This window comes from Ranitomeya variabilis, chromosome 3, assembly GCF_051348905.1.
Source record: "Ranitomeya variabilis isolate aRanVar5 chromosome 3, aRanVar5.hap1, whole genome shotgun sequence".
Lineage (NCBI taxonomy): Eukaryota > Metazoa > Chordata > Amphibia > Anura > Dendrobatidae > Ranitomeya > Ranitomeya variabilis.
The window spans coordinates 665,586,043-665,608,495 of record NC_135234.1 but is presented as its reverse complement, the minus strand read 5'-3'; the positions used below and the strand labels follow the sequence as shown (position 1 = coordinate 665,608,495).

Here is a 22,453-nt window from a genome sequence, read left to right as displayed (position 1 = left end):
CACGTTCAGGAATTCTTGCAGAAAATTCATGAGAAAAACCTAAAATTTTCTGCAAGAAATCTGCATGCGTTTTTTGTGCGTTTAAAATGCATTGGGAAATGTCCGGAAAAAAACGCATCAAATAGTGGGAAATCCGCAAAATTAAAGAACATGCTGCGTTTTTTACAACGATGCGTTTTTTTCACGGAAAAAAACGCATCATGTACACAAAACATGCGGAATTCATTCTAAATGATGGGATGCATATTGTATGCTTTTTTTTGCGGTTTTATAGCGTTTTTATCGTCAAAAACGCGAAAAAAACGCGAAAAATCAGCAACGTGTGCACACAGCCTAAAGAACCAAAATTATTGAACAATATCAACAATCTTAAGGTTACAAGTCCACCTTTAGAGATCTTGATGTTCCTTTGTCCATGGTGAGCAACATAGTCAAGAACTTTGCAACCCATGGCACTGTAGCTAATCTGCTTGGACGTGGACAGCAGAGGAAAAAATTATGAAAGGTTGCAATGCAGGATAGTCCAGAAGGTGGATAAACAGCTCCAATCAAGTTCCACAGAAATTCAAGCTGTCCTGCAGGATCAGGGTGCATCAGTGTAAGTCCAAACTATCCATCGACATTTGAATGAAATGAAACTCTATGGCAAGACATCCAGGAGGACACAGACATATAAAAGCTAGACTGCAGTTTGCCAAAATGTACGTGAGTAAGCCAAAATCCTTCTGGGAAAGCATCTTGTGGATAGATGAGACCAAGATAGAGCTTATTGGTAAAGCACATCATTCTACGCTTTACCAAAACGGAATGGGGCCTAAAAATAAAAGAACACCGTACCTAAAGTCAAATATAGTGGAGATTCAAAGATGTTTTGGGGTTGTTTTGCTGCCTCTGGCACTGCGTGCTTTGACTGTATGCAAGGCATCATGAAATCTGAAGATTACCAAAGGATTTTGGGTCGTAATGTAGTGCCCAGTATCAGAAAGCGGGCTTGGGTCCTAGGTCATGTGTCTTCCGGCAAGACAATGACCCTAAACATACTTCAAGAAGCACCCAGAAATGAATGGAAACAAAGCGCTGAAGAGTTCTGAAGTGGCCAGCAATGAGTCTGGATCTAAATACCTTTGAACACCTGTGGAGAGATCTTAAAATTGCTGTCTGAGAAGGCACCTTCAAACATGAGAGACCTGGACCAGTTTGCAAAAGAGGAGTGGTCCAAAATTCCAGATTGAAAGGAGTAAGACGTTTGCTGCTGATGGTTATAGGAAGCGACTGATTACAGTTATTTATTCCAAACATTGTGCAACCAAATATTAAGTTGATGGTGCCAACAATTTTGACCGGGGCATTTTGGGGGTTTAGTGTGAAATTATGTCCAATTTGCCTTTTTTCTCAGGTTTTTTTGTATTGGTCCAATACACACAATGAAATAAACATGTGTATAATAAAACGTGTGTACCTGCAATAATTTTCTGGGAGAAATACTTCTTCATTTTCTGGGGTGCCAACATTTTTGGCCATGGCTGTATATAAGAACCCATATAATTATCTTCTGATGTTATCTTGTTCCTGCAATGTCCCTTGGTGCAATGCATGAAACAGTAGCAGCAGACAAAGTGACAGAGCAACTGCCCCTAGTAGATGAACTGGAGGTGTCTGGTCAAGCGGAGGCTCTTTCGTCACGGAAGTTGTAGTAGCATTTAATATACACTCACCGGCCACTTTATTAGGTACACCATGCTAGTAACGGGTTGGACCCCTTTTGCCTTCAGAACTGCCTCAATTCTTCGTGGCATAGATTCAACAAGGTGCTGGCAGCATTCCTCAGAGATTTTGGTCCATATTGACATGATGGCATCACACAGTTGCCGCAGATTTGTCGGCTGCACATCCCAAAGATGCTCCATACAAGGCAGGATGGATCCATGCTTTCATGTTGTTTACGCCAAATTCTGACCCTACCATCCGAATGTCGCAGCAGAAATCGAGACTCATCAGACCAAGCAACGTTTTTCCAATCTTCTACTGTCCAATTTCGATGAGCTTGTACAAATTGTAGCCTCAGTTTCCTGTTCTTAGCTGAAAGGAGTGGTACCCGGTGTGGTCTTCTGCTGCTGTAGCCCATCTGCCTCAAAGTTCGACGCACTGTGCGTTCAGAGATGCTCTTAGGCCTACCTTGGTTGTAACGGGTGGCGATTTGAGTCACTGTTGCCTTTCTATCAGCTCGAACCAGTCTGCCCATTCTCCTCTGACCTCTGGCATCAACAAGGCATTTCCGCCCACAGAACTGCCGCTCACTGGAATTTTTTTCTTTTTCGGACCATTCTCTGTAAACCCTAGAGATGGTTGTGCGTGAAAATCCCAGTAGATCAGCAGTTTCTGAAATACTCAGACCAGCCCTTCTGGCACCAACAACCATGCCACGTTCAAAGGCACTCAAATCACCTTTCTTCCCCATACTGATGCTCGGTTTGAACTGCAGGAGATTGTCTTGACCATGTCTACATGCCTAAATGCACTGAGTTGCCGCCATGTGATTGGCTGATTAGAAATTAAGTGTTAACAAGAAGTTGGACAGGTGTACCTAATAAAGTGGCCAGTGAGTGTATGTCTACAGGGTTTGAAAACTCTTCACCTTCTTTCAAAATCTCTTTCATACGTTGCTAAGAAAATCAACAGCTGACCATTGCTGTGTATATTATATTGTAGGTTCACAGGCGTTTTCCTGTGGATTTTACTTGCAGAATTGAATGCGAGGAATCTGCAGTGCAATACAATGCTCAGTTTACAGATGAGATTTCTCATGTAATTATCAAACTGGTGATTGTTTTTGCACAAAAATTCTGTGGACTGCTCTGCTAATGTCACCATTTACAATGGTAGGGGGTGAACTCTGTGGAAAAATTCACAACAAAATCAGCATGTTATAGTGATAAAAAAAAAATCTGCAGCAAAACTTCCACGTCTGACAAGGGGCTCATTCAGACTTCCGTATTTTGAGTAGGAGTGCTATCTGTTTTTGCTAGTTTTTGTGCTCCGCATAAAATTGCAGGGACAAGTCCGATATTAAACTGTGTTGTGTTCCAAGATAGGCAATACTAGTCTATGGGTCAGTGAAAAAATAAAAAATAAAAAAATCAGACAGCACTCAGATGTGCAGATAAATTTTCAGACTGTTATAAAGATAGACGGTTAGATATTTTTTTCACATACATGAAAACCTGATGAAAATTGGACCAAACTCTGATGAAACTCTGATGACTGATGAAAATCTGATCAAAATCATTGATGACCCCTGGTCTACTTTTCTCAACAAACGTCTGAATGAGCACATTTTCTTATTCAAGTATATGGGGAACATTTGCAAATAAGGCGCATATTTACCGCAAGAAAAACGGACATGTTGCGGATTTCAAAATCGCACCGCAAGTCAGTAAAGAAAAATCACAGTGGGCATGAGATATCTATAAATCACCTACACTGTGCAGAAACTGTAATGGCTTGTTCACAACCTGCGTTGTTGACAACATTTTTCTGTGCATTTTTTATCCTTGACATTAAAAAGATTTCTGAAATTTCATGCACACACTGCTTAATGTTCCCGTCCTCCTGGCTCTCCAAACCACCAAAGCAGTTTGGGTTTTTTTTTTCCCAAATCTGCAGGATATCATCTCTTTCAGAGTTTTTGCATTTTTTTCATGTTTTCAAATGAAGGAGTGTAAAATCGCAAGTAAAAACACATGAAGAATGCATGTAAAAATGCATTAGAAAGTGTGTAATTCGCACCGTTTTTTTTGTTTGTTTTTTTTACTGTCAACGCTCTGGTTTTTAGTGAAGAAAATTTTGCTGCAAATACTCAACGTGAGCACCTACCCGAATGCACGGCGTATTTTGCATAGCAAAAAATTGCAGCATAAAAAATGCACTAAATACTCATCGTGAGAACTTACTCGAATAGTCTAATGTGCAGTGACTGCGCAGCATTCTCACAACAAAATAAGCACCATTTGATGAATTTCCTGCATGATTTTTGCGGTGTAAAATCCACAGCAGATGTGATGCATGTGGATGTTCTGTTACTTCATTGATAAACATCAATAATAAAAAATTTGGGAACCTACAGCTTTATGACACGTGTGATACTACTGTACTCACCCAGTCCACTATAAGAATCTTTCTTACATCTAGTCTTTGCTGTAGTTGCTTAGCTGCAATGGCTACAGAATTGAAGAAGCAGAACCCCCTGAAGAGACAATAACGCCAGTGTCAGGACACACAGACATTCAGTTATGAAGAGGCCATAAGAGAAACACCTCAGACACAGTCCTGAATACATAGTGTCTCAGCGGTGTTAGCAGAAGTGTAAATAAAGCATGTTCATACATGGCGTTGGAAGGGTCCGCATGATGTCCTGGGGGCCTCACCAAGGCAAATCCGTTCTGTAACCAAGAAGAGAAAGCCTGATGAGCTGACTGCGGGATTCCCTTTATTATTTTAGCTCTAAGGCTGAATAACTTTTGCTAGTGCTTATAAAACAGACCTTAAGATCTATTATTTTAGAGATCATCCAAGCAGATGGTGGAGGAGAGCATACAAGTCTGATGGTATGATTACACAATTTAAAAAAAAGGCTTAAAATCATATAAGTTTTTTTTTTTAAGTCAAGTCTGTCAGTTAGATCAATCACCCCAAACCACACACATGGGCATGCAGGTCTTTGAAATGTAAATAAATGTAAATCCTTGGACACCTTTTTTTCTTCTCTTTGCAGCTGCATTACTGAATAATTAGCATTTTCAGTCATATGCAAAAGATGCATTAAATGCTCTGGGTATATCAGAGCACCTAAGAAACCTCTGCCTCCTCAGGATGTTTCCCTGCCAGACAACAGCCACTTTAGCTTAATTCATAGCCCACTTTGTATGTGACGAAAATGGCAAGGAAAGGAACTCAAACATTAACCTATCAATCAGGCTAAAGTTGCTGGTGCTGGGTGGAGAAACAACTTCAGGAGACAGAGGATCTTTAAGTGCTCCATCACACCCAGAGCACTTAACTTCTAATTTACATATGAATGAAAATGATAATTACTCGGGAAAGCAGCAACAGACAGAAGATGTCCAGGTGTCAAAAACCTGCAAGCCTATACCTGTGTTTGGTGAAGAGGTGGCTTGATCTTACTAACAGTTTCCCTGTAACGTCTATTAATATTTTACACCCAAAGACACCCTATAATATCATGTTATTCGAGTTAATATTACTCTCAGGGGTAAACGCCATATTATGTACCTTCAGCTCCCGGGTGACAACTTTAAATGCCAAGTCTATCACGCTACCAGCAGCCCAACGAGCAGCATTTGAGGAATGGACATCATTCCAGATGGTATCAGTGTCAACCTGTAATGACAAAGGTCAGGTATGATGAAGCAGGTGTACAATGTCATGGGGAAAGATTAATATAGCAGTAGCCACAATACTGATAGACTATGAACCACCACAATAAGGCCAGGATCACACATACGCGAGATATGGTCGAGTCTCGCAGGTGAAAACCCAGCTCTGGCGCAGGCACTACGGAGCGGAGCGTGCAGCTCCATGTATTGCTGTGCGGCTGCATGCTCCGCTCCAGAGTGCCGGCGCCAGAGCTGGGTTTTCACCTGCGAGACTCGGCAGTATCTCATGTATGTGTGATCCTGGCCTAAGACCAATGATTTCTACAAAGCCCATTAAAAGCACTGGACTAGCATTGCATAGTGCTACGCAATTGTTTTTTTTACTTGAAAAAGATGCTAGTCCAGCACTGAAACGCGTTGTGTGAATAAAAACCGCTCAACTCATCTTGGTCATCAGGATTCTTCATTATAGCAGCACAGACCGATATCATATTATGGTCCAAATTGATCATCTTCTATCTGATGCCATACTATGGGGTTTTCTATTCTGCAAGTGATGCATCGGAGAGAATATACATGTACAGCCGGACACAAACTGCCTACAACGCCATGTACTTCATATAGTCTCCATGTGCACAGCTCTGCAGTCTGCATAGGACCATCAACAGCAATCACTGCTCCATACTGATGGTCTCTGTGAATACAGTACACTTCTTGCCACCAATGGGTCAAGATCCCATCAAGAAGAGCAGGAATACCAATAGTCAAGAAACGTATCATCCTCGTATAGAATGGTTATAATGGAGCTTGTGCAAAATACAGGTCAGTCAAGACCAAGAGCTATATTACACGACCTTGAAGGCATACATGCCAGGAAGCACATAGGGTCGATTGTATCAAGAAGAATCTGGCTCATGGCCTATGACACTGACAATGTAATGAAGCTTTGGTGCAATCCAACAATGATCTTCTGTATCAAAAACTAACAATCAAGACCTGATTGATCCCTATGGCACCTGATCATATTAAAATGTGTGATAACAGGTGTAATAAGATTTCTCTTAGAAGACATGGACTATGTGTATAACAAACCATATCAGTGGTATATCTACTACGACAATGAGAAAAATGTCGGTGTTCTTCGGAAATATTCACATCCAGTTCTAGATTATTTCAAAAACTTGTATGAGTAAAAATATATTTTCTTCATGTCACCTGGTAACCTAACCCAAGAGCGCCTGAGGGTATTAGTGGAGGATGAACAGACTCAGGACCTCAAGTGCTTATGAATAAAACACTTAATGATTTTGGGTGAGGCTGGAGTTTGAGAGTCTGTGCCTGCCCGTGCCTCTGATCTCAATTATGGTTTGATTTTAGAAATAAACGCACTGGAAAGGAATTTATTTTATCTTTTTTTTTTCTTCTTCTTCTTTCATTTCCCGTGAAACATCTTGTATTCATCAGAGTCGCGTCAGCGCCAGGGAAATAACAAAGGAGACACGGAAAAACCTGGGGGATTCTGGGCTAATCAAACACATATGTGAGGCCTTAACTCAATCATCCCCTGAGGTTTAGATGGCCTGGCACATTGCTCAAGATGGGTGAATCAGTGATGGGACTCCCATTTTACATGCACTTATATGTGCGTCTTTAATGTCCTGAAGAACCCCTCGCGACTGTACTGGCCTAAGGTCCCAGGCATGAGAAAAAGGGCCTTCACTTGAGATCTTAAAAGTCCGGCCTGAAATGTAAGGAAACCTCACTTTTACAACAGTCCTGAAAGAAGGAATGTGTCTTCAGGGCTTCACATGTGCCATGTGTTAGATGAAAGGATCCCATATATCCCTGCAGGATAAGGTGGATGATTTCTAAAATACCATTAACTGTATTCTTATCAAAGGGGACAGTACGCCCCTCTCTACACATAAAGAGGTGTGACATTACAGATCTGAACATCAAAGTGCCCAACTGTCAACACAAACTGTGTGAGATATAGAAGTGTCCACATCAGAGAAAAATATAGAGTGAAAGAATGACAAGAAGCAGGAGAGAATCACGCCAAGTGCCCATGTGCTCAAAACCCCGGGAGCCTTCAGATGCATCGCACGGTCCAAGTGCCACATGGAAGACTTGCACAATATAAAGACTTAGGTGTCTTTATTTGGACATACTGTAGTTGCATATGGTTTACGTACAGATACTTAAAAAGGTATGTTCACTATTTAAAGATAATTTAAAAATACCACTTGGAGCTTCTAAAATGTAAAAAAAAACCACACACACACACACACCTACTGGATGCCAATGTCTCCTCCATACTGCCGCTGGTAAGTATTCTGTATTAACCATATGAAAGAGGTAAGAGACTTTCTTCTGGCTCAGATGTAAAGTGACCATTTGGTTGCAGCAGTCACCTGATATTCCCACGCCCCGGAAGAGGAATCTGCAAGACTGGCAGGGGACACTGGCAATACGGTGAGTAGTTGGATCAGGTAGTTGAGTGTTTGTTTTCTTATTTTAGGACAACCCCTTTCATCAACACAATATTAAATAAGGAATGGACCAGATATAGACTGTTCAGACACTGAAGAATAAATGTAGCCTGATAAGATAACTATTTACAGTATATAGAGCAGTAGTCCCCGACTCTCTGGGCACACAAATATGGCTGCCCATCAGGTGGCAACCCTACCACCTACAGCGTCCTTCTGAAAACAACCATCATCATCGAAATCTTGAAACTTACACTCTAGGAGAGAACTATGACTGATATGACCCTATGAATTATATCTTTATAACTCCTTGCACACTGGGTAATTAGGAGGTGGGCCACAGTGGAGGAGAAATGCAGAAGGGCCTCCGGGGATGTTCAGGATCAGTTATGTTACACCCTTACAATAAGCCATGAAGTGTCACAGGTACAATAGAAATATTCATTCATTTGTACTCACCCCAAGTCCTCCACATGGCAGCATGACAAACATCCTCTGTGACAGAATGCCTGGAAACAAGACCAGAGCTGGTCAGTAAAGTTACATAAGTCGGTATATGATGCAGACACAGTGATCACATTTCATCTATCGACCTTGAGTTGTGCCGCTATGTGCCATAGTGCTGGCTGTTTGGCTGCTTAGTGCCGCAGGTTCATTAGTTCACAGCTAGAATCAAAGATTGTTGTACTGGTTAATGAAACCTGGGATGGTTTAATATCCAAATTCGGTATTATCATAAATTCAGATTGTTACTCTATTCTTTCCCTATGCTTTACACTGCAGCTATACTGTTCAGATTGTCTGCAGCGTCTAAGCAAAGGACCAACAAGAAGTCAGTGGTTACCTAATTTTCATTACAGCATTAAAAATGATAAGAATTTATTAATCTACATGTAACTGCAGCAGCAGTCATTTATAGAGGAAAATACCAACATAGAAATGTGGGGTAAGAATTTTTTTTTAATTTTTGGTGTATCCATTGATAATTTAGGAGTTATGCCTCATTTAGACGTCGTTTTTTTTTTTTCTTGTACGTGAGATTATTTTTTATCAATGTGATGGATCAGATATTCATTCATTTTTTTGGCCTTGTGTTCGTATTTATCAACAATTTGGCATCCGGCTTTTCATGTTATGCTGAAAATAAAATTCCAAACTTCTCTGACACGTTAAATAGTGAAAAAATGACAGCAAACATATGACGCACAGATGCACGAGCCATGTGCTTTCTGTTTTTTTCACGGACTCATTGATTTGAATGTGGGAGTTTGATCCACGATTGAGATTAAAAACAGACATGGTCCTTAGAAAAAGAGGTGAACATCCCTCAAAGAAAAATGGGTACAAGTTCTACTCGAGAAAAACAATAAGACTAGGTGGAGACGAGCATATTTTTTGTCAACTGAGAAATCAGGTCGACTATACAAATAACACTCCGATCAAAGTGTCACCATAGTGTGATCCGATTCTCTGGGATGAGGAGATGGAGAAAAAAAATTCTCCATCTTCTCCATTCTGTCAGTCTGTGAAAATGGGAAGAGAAAACTTCGCTCGCCAAAATATACCTGAGACCGTCCGTGCCTGGAAATCAGTGGCTGACTACCACATGTGTGCAAATAGAAGACTTCCGGCACAGGAATCCTTTTTCAGGCCTTTGAGGATGGACTGTTTTTACTGGGTCCGAAACGTGTCAGGCCTATGGGGGATTCCCCATGATGATGTTTTTTTATTGCTGAAGATGTTTAAAGAAAGAATTTTTACTGAAAAAGGATTCCTGTGCCGGAAGTCTTCTATTTCAGTCTGTGGCAATCACACTGCACTCAGATGACATTAGAGTGCGATCTGATGTTTCCCACAGACTCGTTGACTTGCATGGCGGAGTGAATTCCCAGTATCGGATCAAACTCAGGCATGCTGCAATTGTTCTCCTCAGAGTCTCTCAGAAAAACACTACACTCATCTGCATCTGCCCTTATAGAGGCATACAAAAGTTTGGCCACCTCTAGTCAACATTACTGTTATTGTGAACAGTTAAGTAAGTTGAAGATTAAATGATCTCTAAAAGGCCTAAAGTAAAAGATGACACATTAACGTTGTATTTTCGGCAAAAAAATAAATATTTGTTTTTTCATTTTTTACATTTAAAAAAACAAAAAGGAAAGTGGGCTGATGCAAAAGTTTGGGCACCCTGCATGGTTAGTACCTAGTAGCACCCACTTTTGCAAGTAACAGCTTGTAAACGCTTTTTGCAGCCAAGAGTCTTCCAGCTCTTGTTTGAGGGATTTTCATCCATTATTCCTTGGAAAAATCCTCCAGTTCTGAGATTCCTGGATCGTCTGGCTAGATCTCAAAATAGCAGTGAATGCAACAGATTTTCAATGATGTTCAGATCAGGGGACTGTGAGGGCCATTGTAAAACCTTCAGCTTGCACCTTTTGAGGTAGTCTATTGTGGATTTTGACTTGGGTTTAGGATCATTATCCATTTGTAGAAGCCATCCTGTTTTCAACTTCAGCTTTTTTACAGATGGGGTTATGTTTACATCAAGAGTTTGTTGAAATTCCATTGAATCCATTCTTCCCTCTACCTGTGAAATGTTCCTGTGTAATTGGCTGAAACCCCCCCCCCCCCCCCCCCAAAGCATGATTGATCCACTCCCATGCCTTATGGTTGGTGAGATGTTCTTTTCCTGAAATGTTGAAATGTTGTGCCCTTTTTTCTCCACACATACCTTTGATCATTGTTGCCAAAGAGTTCTATTTTAACCTCATTGGTCCACAGGACCTGTTTCCAAAATACATCAGGCTTGTTTAGATGTTCTTTTGCATACTTCTGACTCTGAATTTTATGGTAAGGATGCAGGAGACTCTTCCATGAGGGCCATATTTGTGCAGGTGTCTCTGAACAGTAGAACAATGTACCACAACTCCAGAGACTGCTAAATCTTCCTGAAGGTATTTTGCAGTCAAGCGGGTGTTCTGATTTGCATCTGAAGCAATCCCACGAGCAGCTCACTCAAATTTTGCTTGGTCTTCCAGACCTTATCTTGACTTCCACTGTCCCTGCTGCCTGCCATTTCTTAATTAAATTTCAAACTGAGGAAAGGGCAACTTGAAAACGCTTTGCTATCTTCTTATAGCCTTCTCCTGCTTTGCGGGCCTCCACCATTTTCATTTTCAGAGTGCTAGGCAGCTGCTTAAAAGAACCCATGGCTGCTGTTTTGGGCACAAGATTTGAGGAGGCTGGGTTATTTTAAAGCTGGGAAATTTGCATCACCTGGTATTTCCTAATGATAATAGCAAACAAGCCATAACCCAAACAGGCTAATTAAAGGGAACCTGTCACCCCCCCCCCCCCTTAGTCGTTTCAAACTAAAAGAGCCACGTTGTGCAGCAGTAATGCTGCATTCTGACAAGGTGGCTCTTTTAGTTCTGGGTGCTGTAACTAGAGAAATAATCAGTTTTATAATTTGTCTGAAATACCTGCTCCTCAGTCAAGTGGGCCGGCGTTTCCCCCCTGCTTCAGACGGCACACAGCTGTCACTCACATCTTCTTGGCGCCGCCTCCTCCTCACCGCTGTTTTCAAAAGTAGCCGGAGCCTGCGCTCTTTTCCCCTGCCTGGTGCAGGCGCAGTGAGTGCTGGCCGTCTTTCCTCATATGCAGCCCAGCTGACTGCGCGGCCGCCCTGCCTGTGATTCCCAGCCCCGCAGTGACTTATGATTTATTCACATTGCGGGGCTGGGATTCACAGGCAGGGCGGCCGCGCAGTCAGCTGGACTGCATATGAGGAAAGACGGGCAGCGCTCACTGCGCCTGCACCAGGCAGGGGAAAAGAGCGCAGGCTCCGGCTACTTTTGAAAACAGCAGTGAGGAGGAGGCGGCGCCTGGCGCCAAGAAGATGTGAGTGACAGCAGTGTGCTGTCTGAAGCAGGGGGGAAACGCCGGCCCACTTGACTGAGGACCAGGTACTTAAGACAAATTATAAAACTGATTATTTCTCTAGTTACAGCACCCAGAACTAAAAGAGCCACCTTGTCAGAATGCAGCATTACTGCTGCACAAGGTGGCTCTTTTAGTTTGAAACGACTGGGGGGGGGGGGGGAGGGTGACAGGTTCCCTTTAAGGTCTTGGTAAAAGTTACCTGAGCACACAAGTCTCCAAACTTTTGCATTGGCCCCTTTTCCTTTTTGCAATTTTTAATATGAAAAAAAAAGACAATTTTTATTTTGCCTAAAATAAAAGAAAAATGTGTCACCTTTAACTGTAGGCCTTTTAGAGATCTTTTCATCTTTAACAAGCTTTGGCTATTCACAATAGCAGTAATTTTGACCAGCAGTGACCAAACGTTTACAGGCCACTGTGCGTGAAAAGAAATGGACATCTAAGTGAGGTTTTAGGGTGCAGTCAGACGACCGTATAACTCGGGAGATGATTGCATCACAATGCTCGGACTGGCTGGCGGCTCTCCTGACCCGAGCGTTACAGAATGTATTTCTACACAGCTGTCACGTTCAGGTGAGCCACCAGCCAGTCTGCGCACTGTGATGCTATCGTCGTCCGTGTCATACGGCACCAATAATAAATCGTTCACAATAGAAGACTCGACAAAGCCAGGTCCATATTTGAAGTATCGAGCCCAACGTGATGTGCGTCCAAAATCGCAATGTGACGACAATAAAATGCCTCGATATGTTGCGCTGACGAGCTCTGCTCTGCTACATACGTACTGTAGGTATGCTGAGAAATGGATGCCCAAGACATTAGTCCAGAGGATGTAGTATAATTAGGTCCATGCCCTTGCAGCACACCGAGTTGTGTCTAATCTTTCATTTCCCATATGCAGCATTTTGCTCCAGGTCACTAATCAGTGCGGCTTACAGAAAAATATAATTCCCACTAATGAGCTTTAATAAGGGAAAATTCCAGCCACATGTAAATATTATGTGCGTTATTAACATTCGCAGGACTAATATGGTTATTAATAAGCACATAAAATAAAAAGTAAAAAAAAAGGGAGGACAAAAAAAAAAACAAAAAACTGTAAAGCAATTTAAAAAAAATATATATTTTTGGAGAATTGTCCAGATTCACAGACCCAGCAGAATAAAGGCTCGTGCACGCGGCTGCCATAGCATCTCTCCTGGCAGCCCCATATTCTGCCCCAGGGGCAATGCTCCTACCTAAGGAATGTATTGGACTTTTATTTCTCAAAGACACAAATAAAATCCACGAGAGAATAAAAATGTGAGCCTTTGTACACAATAAGTGCGCAGTATACGCTCAGAAAAGTCTACGAGGGCCCTAAATATATAGGTTTTCATCTTCTGCAAACGTTTGCACATCCTTTGTAACTTTGTAAAAGTTACACAACATCTGCAGGGAATACCACTAAATTTGGCTTATTTGTTATTTTTGCAAATTTTTTCTGCACCATTACAGTTTATTTGCTGAATTGGTCAGAGTGGAAAAAACAAAACATGTAACATGCAACATGCTAATCAGAAAAACTATACTACATATCTAAATGAAGGTATTTGCTAATATTATTAGTATTATACCTACTAAATATTGGGATAGGATCTTGGAGATGGGAATACTACTTTAACCTTAATCAAAAGTGCTAAATTATCAGATATTGGGGCTTATTGGTATGGTGCAAAAACACAAAAAATACTCTCCTGAGTTGAGAACCTTTAGGAAGTTAGAACATATTAAACGTTGTCATGGACTTGTGTTATTTTGGCCTTTTAATTATTAGGGGAGATTTATTAAGATTGGCATTTGATAACTCAGTTTTGAACCAAAATCCTCCTGGAATGAGCTGTAAATTTATTTAGCGGCGAACGCCTCTTAATATACTTTGTGAATCTTTAAACTGTCCATGCGTCAGTAAATGAAATGAATGCAAGCTATAATTTCCATATATTTCAGCTACAATTTATGCCAGAGTTTATCACGTCGACAATCATCATACATACAACTTATACCAGTTTTCTGGCACACAATATACTACATTAAGGGCATGTGCACACGCTGCGGATTTTGCTGCGGATCCGCAGCGGATTTGACGCTGCGGATCCGCAGCAGTTTTCCCTAAGTTTACAGTACCATGTAAACCTATGGGAAAAAAACGCTGTGCACATGCTGCAGAAAAATCCGCGCGGAAACGCAGCGGATTATTTTCGGCAGCATGTCAATTCTTTCTGCGGATTCCGCAGCGGTTTTCAACATGCACCAATAGGAAAGTGCAGTTGAAAACCCGCAGAGGAATCCGCAGAAGAGACCGCGAGAAAATCCGCAGTGAAAACCGCAGTGGTTTTGCACTGCGGATTTTCCAAATCCACTGCGGAAAAATCCGCAGCAGAATCCGCAACGTGGGCATATACCCTTATAGTGCGATGTTGGTCAAGTCAACTTTATTAAGCCATGTCCACTTATAAGAAAAAGCAAGGGATAAAATGGCAAAAAGTCACAACATTCTTGTCTAAGTAGCCTTGTAGACAAATTGAGACTTTGTAACACTGTGGAGGAAATGATAAATCCCTATTTTGTTCCTTACATTTGCAAATAAATATAAATTTTGCAATACAAAAAAAATGTAAAATATAAGTCAAATAAATCTGTCTCCTACCAAAGTGCAGCTATATAGAGAAATACTGAACAATATGGCATATTGTAATTATCATGGTGATTTCCCAAATGGGTTCTATGGGGTAACGTTTTTCCTTGTGGAAAGTGACAAGCCAAGCCTGGCATGTCAGAGTAAGGAGACTTAGAAGCCATGCAATGCTCTTCTGGGAAATTAAATATGCAAACTGTCTCTTCAGAGAGGAAGAGGACTAGAACTCTAGCGCCACCAATTGGAAGTAGTGATTCTAAAGTCAATATCGATATTGACTTCCGATAGGTCACCGTTTCCTATAGGTGGCGCTAGCGTTCTAGTCTCCTTCCTCTCTGAAAAGACAATTTGCATGTGATTTCCCAAAAGAAGTCTAAAAAAAAATAGCTAGATAATGTTTGGTGACAGTTCTTTAAATAACCACAAGGTGGCAGCAGAGTACTCTGAAAATAACCAGGAAGACGCAGCACGCGGCACTGCTGTCAGTAATACAGAGCATTGGCCACGGCTGATCTGACTGGGCCAGGTTCATTCCAATGTAGTAATTGTGGATGCGAGTGTCTCAGTGAGCAGCTCCATGTGCTTGTCAGCATCTGCGACTGTTACGTGAGCTGCGGCCATTACATGCACTGTACTCATCCATAAAACAACCAGCATACTCCTGGGACAGGAGTAAGATTTGTGGCGTCAAGAACGGCACCGCTGGCCATGAATTTGACAAATGGGTTTGCCATGTCCCTTTCCCGCCCCACTTTGTCGAAGCTAGACAAAAAAGAATGCCACAACAAGCCAACATTTAGCACAGCCCCACATTACGCCAACATTCTGCAACTTTTCAAAGCTTTTCATGGCAAAATTCTGGCATAAAAGCTTTGATGAATCAGGGCCATAGACTGTTATAACAGTCATCTGATTATGGCCTAAACAGGGTCACACTCATTGCATATAAGTAATGCAAACAACCAGTTCAGCAACCCCGGCAAATAATCTCACGTGAATGGGTGACTCCATGCAGTTCCCTGGTGTCAGATGTCATGGGAAACAGGGATCAGGCCTATTGGATTAGAAAATGCTCAATCCTTCATGTCTATGAAAGATCCGCCACTGTTTCTCCCGTTCCCACTGAATTCACCATGCATGCTCATCTGAGCTGAGCGTACACGTTTATGGTGGAGTCTGGCATCTGATCGGTGACTAATGAGTGTTGTACACAAGATGTCCGCTCACACCGGCATTTCCCACACTAGTATTAATGCAGATGGAGTCCCCCTCGCTCCCATGTTGCTGGGCAGTCCGCCGAATGTTTTTCTTATGTTTTGGTCCTGCTGCAGCGCCCCCACAATGTGTGTCTACAGGACGGGGAGGACTTCCTGCGGAGGGCACAATGCTGTTTGCTTTCCTCCATGTCTGGAATCTCTGACTCTTGTTTTCCTTCTCTGCAGGACGTTGGTTTATGCGGCCGCTCTTATGTAGTATTAATAGAAATCCTTGTTTTCGTCCAGCGAGCCGGGACATTTATTTTCATGTCTCTGCTGACATTACGGGCCTGTTTTCCTTTCAGCTAATCGAAAGCCTTGAGGATAATGTGAATAACACTGAGCACTCCATAATGGGGCAGGTTATTGTGCAGGCGCTGTGTTTATATCGCAGTGCCACGTGAAAGGATGGCCATGTTATTACCGTAGAGACGAACACAGGCTGAAAACAGAGGAGCACAACGCACTTGAACCAGTCTACCTTCCTGTTATGTTCTAGGACTGACCCGAAATGGCACAATAGCTACAGATCTGCACCGCTTATGGCTAGGCCTTCGTGTTTGTGGTAGGTAATGTCTATTGATTTACCATCATTGCACATAATGTTACCATTAAAGGGAGCCTGTCACCAGGTTTGGCCAATAAGAGATACAGCCATCACCTTTCAGTACTAATATATAGCATTCTATAATGCTGTATATCTGCCCCCAACCCGACCTGTAAGAGAAGAAAAATAACTTCCATTATACCTACCTCAAAAGGGCAGATAATTAGACCTGCGCAGGAGCGCTGTGCCGAGGAGACTGTGGATGATGCAGTGACGCGTCATACACACAAACCAAGCAGGAGGGCAGCATCGCAAGCGGTTGGGAGGTGCCGGACCAAGAAAAGCGACACCCCTCGGACCGGACCGCAGGTGAGTATAATCAAAGTTATTTTTCTTCTCTTACAGGTCGGGCTGGGGGCAGATATACAGAATTATAGAATGCTGTGTATCAGCCCTGAAAGGTGATGGCCGTAACTCATATCTGCAAAAACTGCTCACAGGTTCACTTTAAGACCTATAGAATAGAGCAACATCACCAGCATATCCAACACGTTTACGGTCAATGCTTCAGAAGCCGTCCATATTGAAAATCCGGAAATATGTAATCTCATTACTGGATCCATTCAAAGTTAGGGAGAAGTAGTGACATGCTATCTAGAATGTGTACAAATGCAGTTAATTTCTGGGAGCATTGTCTCCATCACTGATTACCAGGCACCGCGCCATACATTTTAGTATAACAGCTCAGTCCCATTCACTTAAGAAAGCTGCAGTCCCAGGACCAGCCACTACAAGGTGTAAGGTGCAGCGCCTGGCAAACAATGAAGGGGGATGTGGCTCCATTTTACCTGTGAGGTCAAGTTCACATCTGACATTTAGGACTTGCTCACATCTGTATGAAAAAAAAAAAAAAAAAAAAAATCGCTCTGACGTTGATCCAGAAAAGTAGTAAGAGTACAATGTGATTTTTCTCACCTATCTGTATTACATCCGTATGCAATGCATTTTTATCATCATCTTTTACTGTACAGTTCTATGTAATTTAAAGTTAGTTTACAAACCCAATAAAGCAATCTAATATGGAGTCTGAGAGCAGCGTGACTCGGACGCACTGATGATCGGTGTAGTTACTGACGTTACTGCTGTTCAGAGGCGCCGGGTCTCGCTGAGCGCCGGTGAATAGCAGAAACTTAACTTACAGCTATTCACAATCGCAAGGGTCGGATTCTGGAATCTCCATGCGCTACACTGGATCTGCGTGGGAATAGTTTTATCTAATAAATTGGTGTATGAGGGACTGTCTTGTTTTTATTCCAGTCTTTCAATTTTTTTAGGTATCCTTTTCTGGACTACTTCAGATTCATTATATTATGGCGGATCTGAATGGGTTTGTTGTTTTTCAAAAAATTGGTGAACGAGGGCTAGTGTGGAGGAGTCTTATTTCAAAGGTTTTTTTTGTGAGTGTGTTTTTATTTTTGATTACTGGGTTAGCAATGGGGGTGTCTGATAAAAACATCTCCATTACTAACCCCAGGGGTTGATGGAAGCTGTAATTTTTGACAAATCGCAGCTGTCATAAACCCAATCTACCATTACTGCAATTGCCACCGCACTAGGGCAATCGGGAAAAGCCGGGCAAAGCGCCAGAATTGGCACATCTCATGTGATGCGCCAATTCTGGGATGGCTGGTATTTTTAGTCTGGGAAGGGCACAATAATTAGGGACCTTCCCAGCTTGATAATATCAGCCAGCAGCTGTCTGCTTTTGAAGCTGTCTGCTTTAACTTTGCTAGTTATGAAAAATAGGGGGGACTCCACGTCGTTTTTAATTATTACTTTATTATGTAAAATAAGACTAAACACCCTTTAGTACCACATGAAAGGCACTAAAAGGGTACAAGTTAAATAATTTGTAGGTGGCTTTTGACATTAAATATCTACAGGACATCTATCTTTTCTGAGGGTTCGGACTGTGAATTTACTGTACTTGGCTGATTAAATTTTCTGGTTCCTTTGAGATGTGTGCGAGAATAAAAAAAAATTACAGCTTGTCTGACCACAATTTTCAGACTCCTTTCTACAACACCATTGCGTCATACATGCCTATAAAGGCTGTTGAGTTTGGGGCTGAAGATCAGACCATGAATGTCGGACGTATGAAACTGGCCTTATATAGATTCTACATATCATGTCGTCATTAAACATGGAGGCATGTGAAGTTAATGGCATTAGGTGGGTGGTCCAGATACAGTACACCTGATATGATGACACTTAGGACTTCCATTCCACACCCCATTGAATTGTACCAGTTATGAGACCTTATTTCCAGCTTAATCTATTTTATAAGGGGTCCAAAGCCTAAGCCATCAATATCAAACTCCCAGAAAACCACTGCCATTTAGTCATATAGAGTTCCTCACTATCAATTATCAGGTGGTCAGTCTGAGCTTTAGGTCTGCAATGATTCCCATGGATTCTTTAAGGGATATTTTTCTATCCTTTAATGTATGTACTTAGAGCAAAAAATCTTTTTCTTTAATTGGGTTTTATTTTTAAAAAATTGATTTGTTGGCTTTTATATAGTGTTTCTTTCCCTGGTGGCTTTAGTAAGACTTATCTAAATCCTTCAGTTTCCATTTCATTTAATGTGGGTTCAATGCCGTATTTATCAGATGTGTTATATTCTTATCATTGTTTTCCTTGCTCTGTGTGATATCCAGGGGAGCACACGTACCTGCGAGCTTTCGATTGTCCAGTTTCAGTCTATTGTGAGGATTGGTGCCATAGAGAAGAACATGCGTCTCAGTATGAACAGACTGTAGCTCCTCCAAGGATGCTTTCCTACCACGAATACACTGCAGAGAACCAAAAGACAATTTCAGCATCAGCTTAGTAATATAGGGAGCATATTATGATTGCTAATAACCCCTTCCCGCCACAGTACGTTCTATGTCAAATGTGGGTGTATGGATGCAGGCTCAGGCGCTGACCCCGCTCAATACTGGGTAGCTGCTGACTGCTGTACAGCCACCTACTGCCCACTTAGCGAGGACTGCTGCTCTTTAACCATTTAACTTTCCAAACAGCATTAATTAAATTTAACAATAAGGTGGCACAAAAATTTCAGTAGCCATTGCTGCCGGCACCCGTCTTGCAACAAAATTGTACGGTAGCCGATGGATTGCCATCGCAGCCATGGGCAAACAGACGGGCCCCATGATCGCCATTATGGTGCTCTTATGAAGCTGGACTCCATGAAGGAATAGTAATCTGATCATATACTGCAATTTTGCAGAATAATTGGTTTAGTTGATCAAATGATGGTAAGTTCAAGTCCCCTAATGGGACAAAAACATTATAATAAATAAATAATACAAAGATTATAATATTTACTATAATTATATATATATATATATATATATATATATATATATATATATATATATATATATATATATATAATATATATAATATATATATATATATACACACACACACTGCTCAAAAAAATAAAGGGTACACTAAAATCCCACATCCAAGATATCACTGAATGAAATATTTCAGTTGCAAATCTATATTCATTACATAGTGGAATGTGTTGAGAACAATAAAACATAAAAATGATCGATGTAAATCAAAATTAATATACCGTGGAGGTCTGGATTTGAGATTATACTCAAAATCAAAGTGGAAAATCAAATTACAGGCTGGTCCAACTTCAGTGGAAATGCCTCAAGACAAGGAAATTATGTTCTGTTGTGTGTGTGTGGCCTCCACGTGCCTGTATGACCTCTCTACAACGCCTGGGCATGTTCCTGATGAGGCGGCAGATGGTCTCCTGAGGGATCTCAGCCCAGACCTGAACTAAAGCATCCGCCAACTCCTGGACAGTCTGTGGTGCAACGTGACGTTGGAGGATGGTGCGAGACATGATGTCCCAGATGTGTTCAATCGGATTCAGGTCTGGGGAACGGGCAGGCCAGTCCATAGCTTCAATGCCTTCATCTTGCAGAACTGCTGACACACTCCAGCCACATGAGGTCTGGCATTGTCCTGCATTAGGAGGAACCCAGGGCCAACCGCACCAGCATATGGTCTCACAAGGGGTCTCCACGGCGTCTCCAGACTCTGTCACGTCTGTCACATGTGCTCAGTGTGAACCTGCTTTCATCTGAAGAGCACAGGGCGACAGTGGCGAATTTGCCAATCCTGGTGTTCTGTGGCAAATGCTGTTGTGCAGGAGCCTCCAACAACAAATCCATCAGAATGGACACTTAGAGAAGTACATGCAAACAACAAAGGCCAAGATGGAACACTGCAGACCACACTGTATTTTGTGGGGGTCAATATAAGCCGTTGGCACCACTGTTTGATGGCCTAGTTATGGTTGTATTAGTTGTGGGGGCTATTGTACAGATCGATATAACGTGAAAGAAATAGTGGTCTCCCCTTTCTGGCAGTGACACGATGCAGCACACTACGATAGTAAGGACGTCTTACTTCACAATGGTTTCGCAGTCCTCTCTCCTGCAGGCGCGACCAGATGCTCTGGATTCTCCCCGCGTGCTCGGGGTGGTTGCTGTTGTCCCCGCAGGTGCACTGATGTTTTAGCATCACAGAGTCATATACGACTCCTATATTGGAAGACAAGAGGTTATACAATGTCATGCACTTTATTACACTTATTAGCAGAGAGTGATTGTAGCTCGGCATTTCAGGACTCAATACATTGATCCCATTTTTTCTTTTACCTGTGGTGAAGCGTGGTTTGTCAGCTTGTTCTGGCACTGAAAGTGTCATGGTTTTAGATGAGGGGTCTTGAGTGGGGAGAGAGGCTGAAGCCGGTGAAGACTTTGCTCGAGAGAGGGGACGATGTGCTCCTGACACCAAGGGAATCATCAGGGTATCCAGAGGCGCTCTTTTCACATGTTGGGGGGTGCGATGGTGGGCGGCCTCCCACACGTAGTTCTGAGAGGTACAGAGGAAGTGCTGTATATTACCAATCACATAGCAGCAAACAACAACTACATCCAACATAAAGAATGAAAACTACAACCATGATCATCCACTGATAAACTTAGGGGTTTATGCCTTTAAAACACAATGGGGGAGGTCAGTGAAAACATTTGTTGTAGTCCTAGAAAAGTGCTAGGCCGCTTCATCTTCTGTTAGCGCTACTCAATTGCTTGGGAGACTGCATGGTTACCTGATAACTATAATAGACGTACAGAGAGTCTATTATCCACAAAGCTGAAATTTAAATATTTAGTCCTTCATATAATGGGCTTAGCCCTGATAAAAATAATACTAGTACTGTAGATTTTAGTAAACGCGCTTTAGAGAAAAACAGTGTTATTACATAAGTAAGTGAGGGGGCTTTGGCATACCCTTGGTGAGACCAAGGGCTCAGCGCACCTTTAAGCCCCCTTATCCCACTCTCCTGTGTATAGCAGCCATTCACTACAAGCAGGATTACAAAGCAGAGATGGTTAATACTGACAGCCGAGGTCCGGGCCAGTTTTAGACAAAGTAGGGCCCTAGGCAAAAGTTTAAACTGGGACCCCAAATGCTCACATGTTGCACAGAAACATTTCGGTTGTATTTACATGCACTGGCCGCTAAAAAAGCATGATCGACAATACTGAAGTCGTTAAACATTTGTTTTTCAGCCTCTTTACACTGGGTGAGGAAGAACAATGGGCACACAACGATCACTAGCAGATCAATCTGATCCCATACAGTATCCTGTTATCAGCAGCATATCTGCCCCTTAGTCCTCCATATAGTATAATGCACCCCATAGTCTTCCATACAGTATACTGCACTACCCATAGTCCTCCATACAGTATATTGCACCCAATAGTCCTCAATAGGGTATAATGCAGATCCCATATATTACACATAGTATAATGCACACCCAATAGTACTCAATAGAGTATAATGCACTCCCCATATAGTACGTATAGTATAATGCAGCCGCCATATGGTATAATGAAGCCCCATATGGTATAATGAAGCCCCCATTCGGTATAATGCAGCCCCCATAGTCCTCCAGTATTATGGCCACCGCATGGTATAATGCAGGCCCCCATATGGTATAATGCAGCCCCCATAGTCCTTCAGTATTATGGCCAAAACATGGTATA

At 42.0% G+C, this 22,453-nt stretch overlaps 1 protein-coding gene across 4 annotated transcripts in view; it reads right to left on the bottom strand.

The window, feature by feature from the left end:
* HDAC7 (histone deacetylase 7) overlaps nt 1-22,453 on the bottom strand; it is a 498,490-nt gene that overhangs the window by 24,115 nt on the left and 451,922 nt on the right. For all 4 annotated transcript variants that reach the window (XM_077297893.1, XM_077297894.1, XM_077297891.1 and 1 more), the window contains 7 exons: nt 21,059-21,275; nt 20,808-20,941; nt 19,042-19,162; nt 8,345-8,394; nt 5,290-5,397; nt 4,384-4,439; nt 4,156-4,243 (listed from right to left, as the gene is read on the bottom strand). In XM_077297893.1, the coding sequence (XP_077154008.1) occupies nt 4,156-4,243; nt 4,384-4,439; nt 5,290-5,397; nt 8,345-8,394; nt 19,042-19,162; nt 20,808-20,941; nt 21,059-21,275 (774 nt within the window). The remainder of the gene's footprint in view (nt 1-4,155; nt 4,244-4,383; nt 4,440-5,289; nt 5,398-8,344; nt 8,395-19,041; nt 19,163-20,807; nt 20,942-21,058; nt 21,276-22,453) is intronic.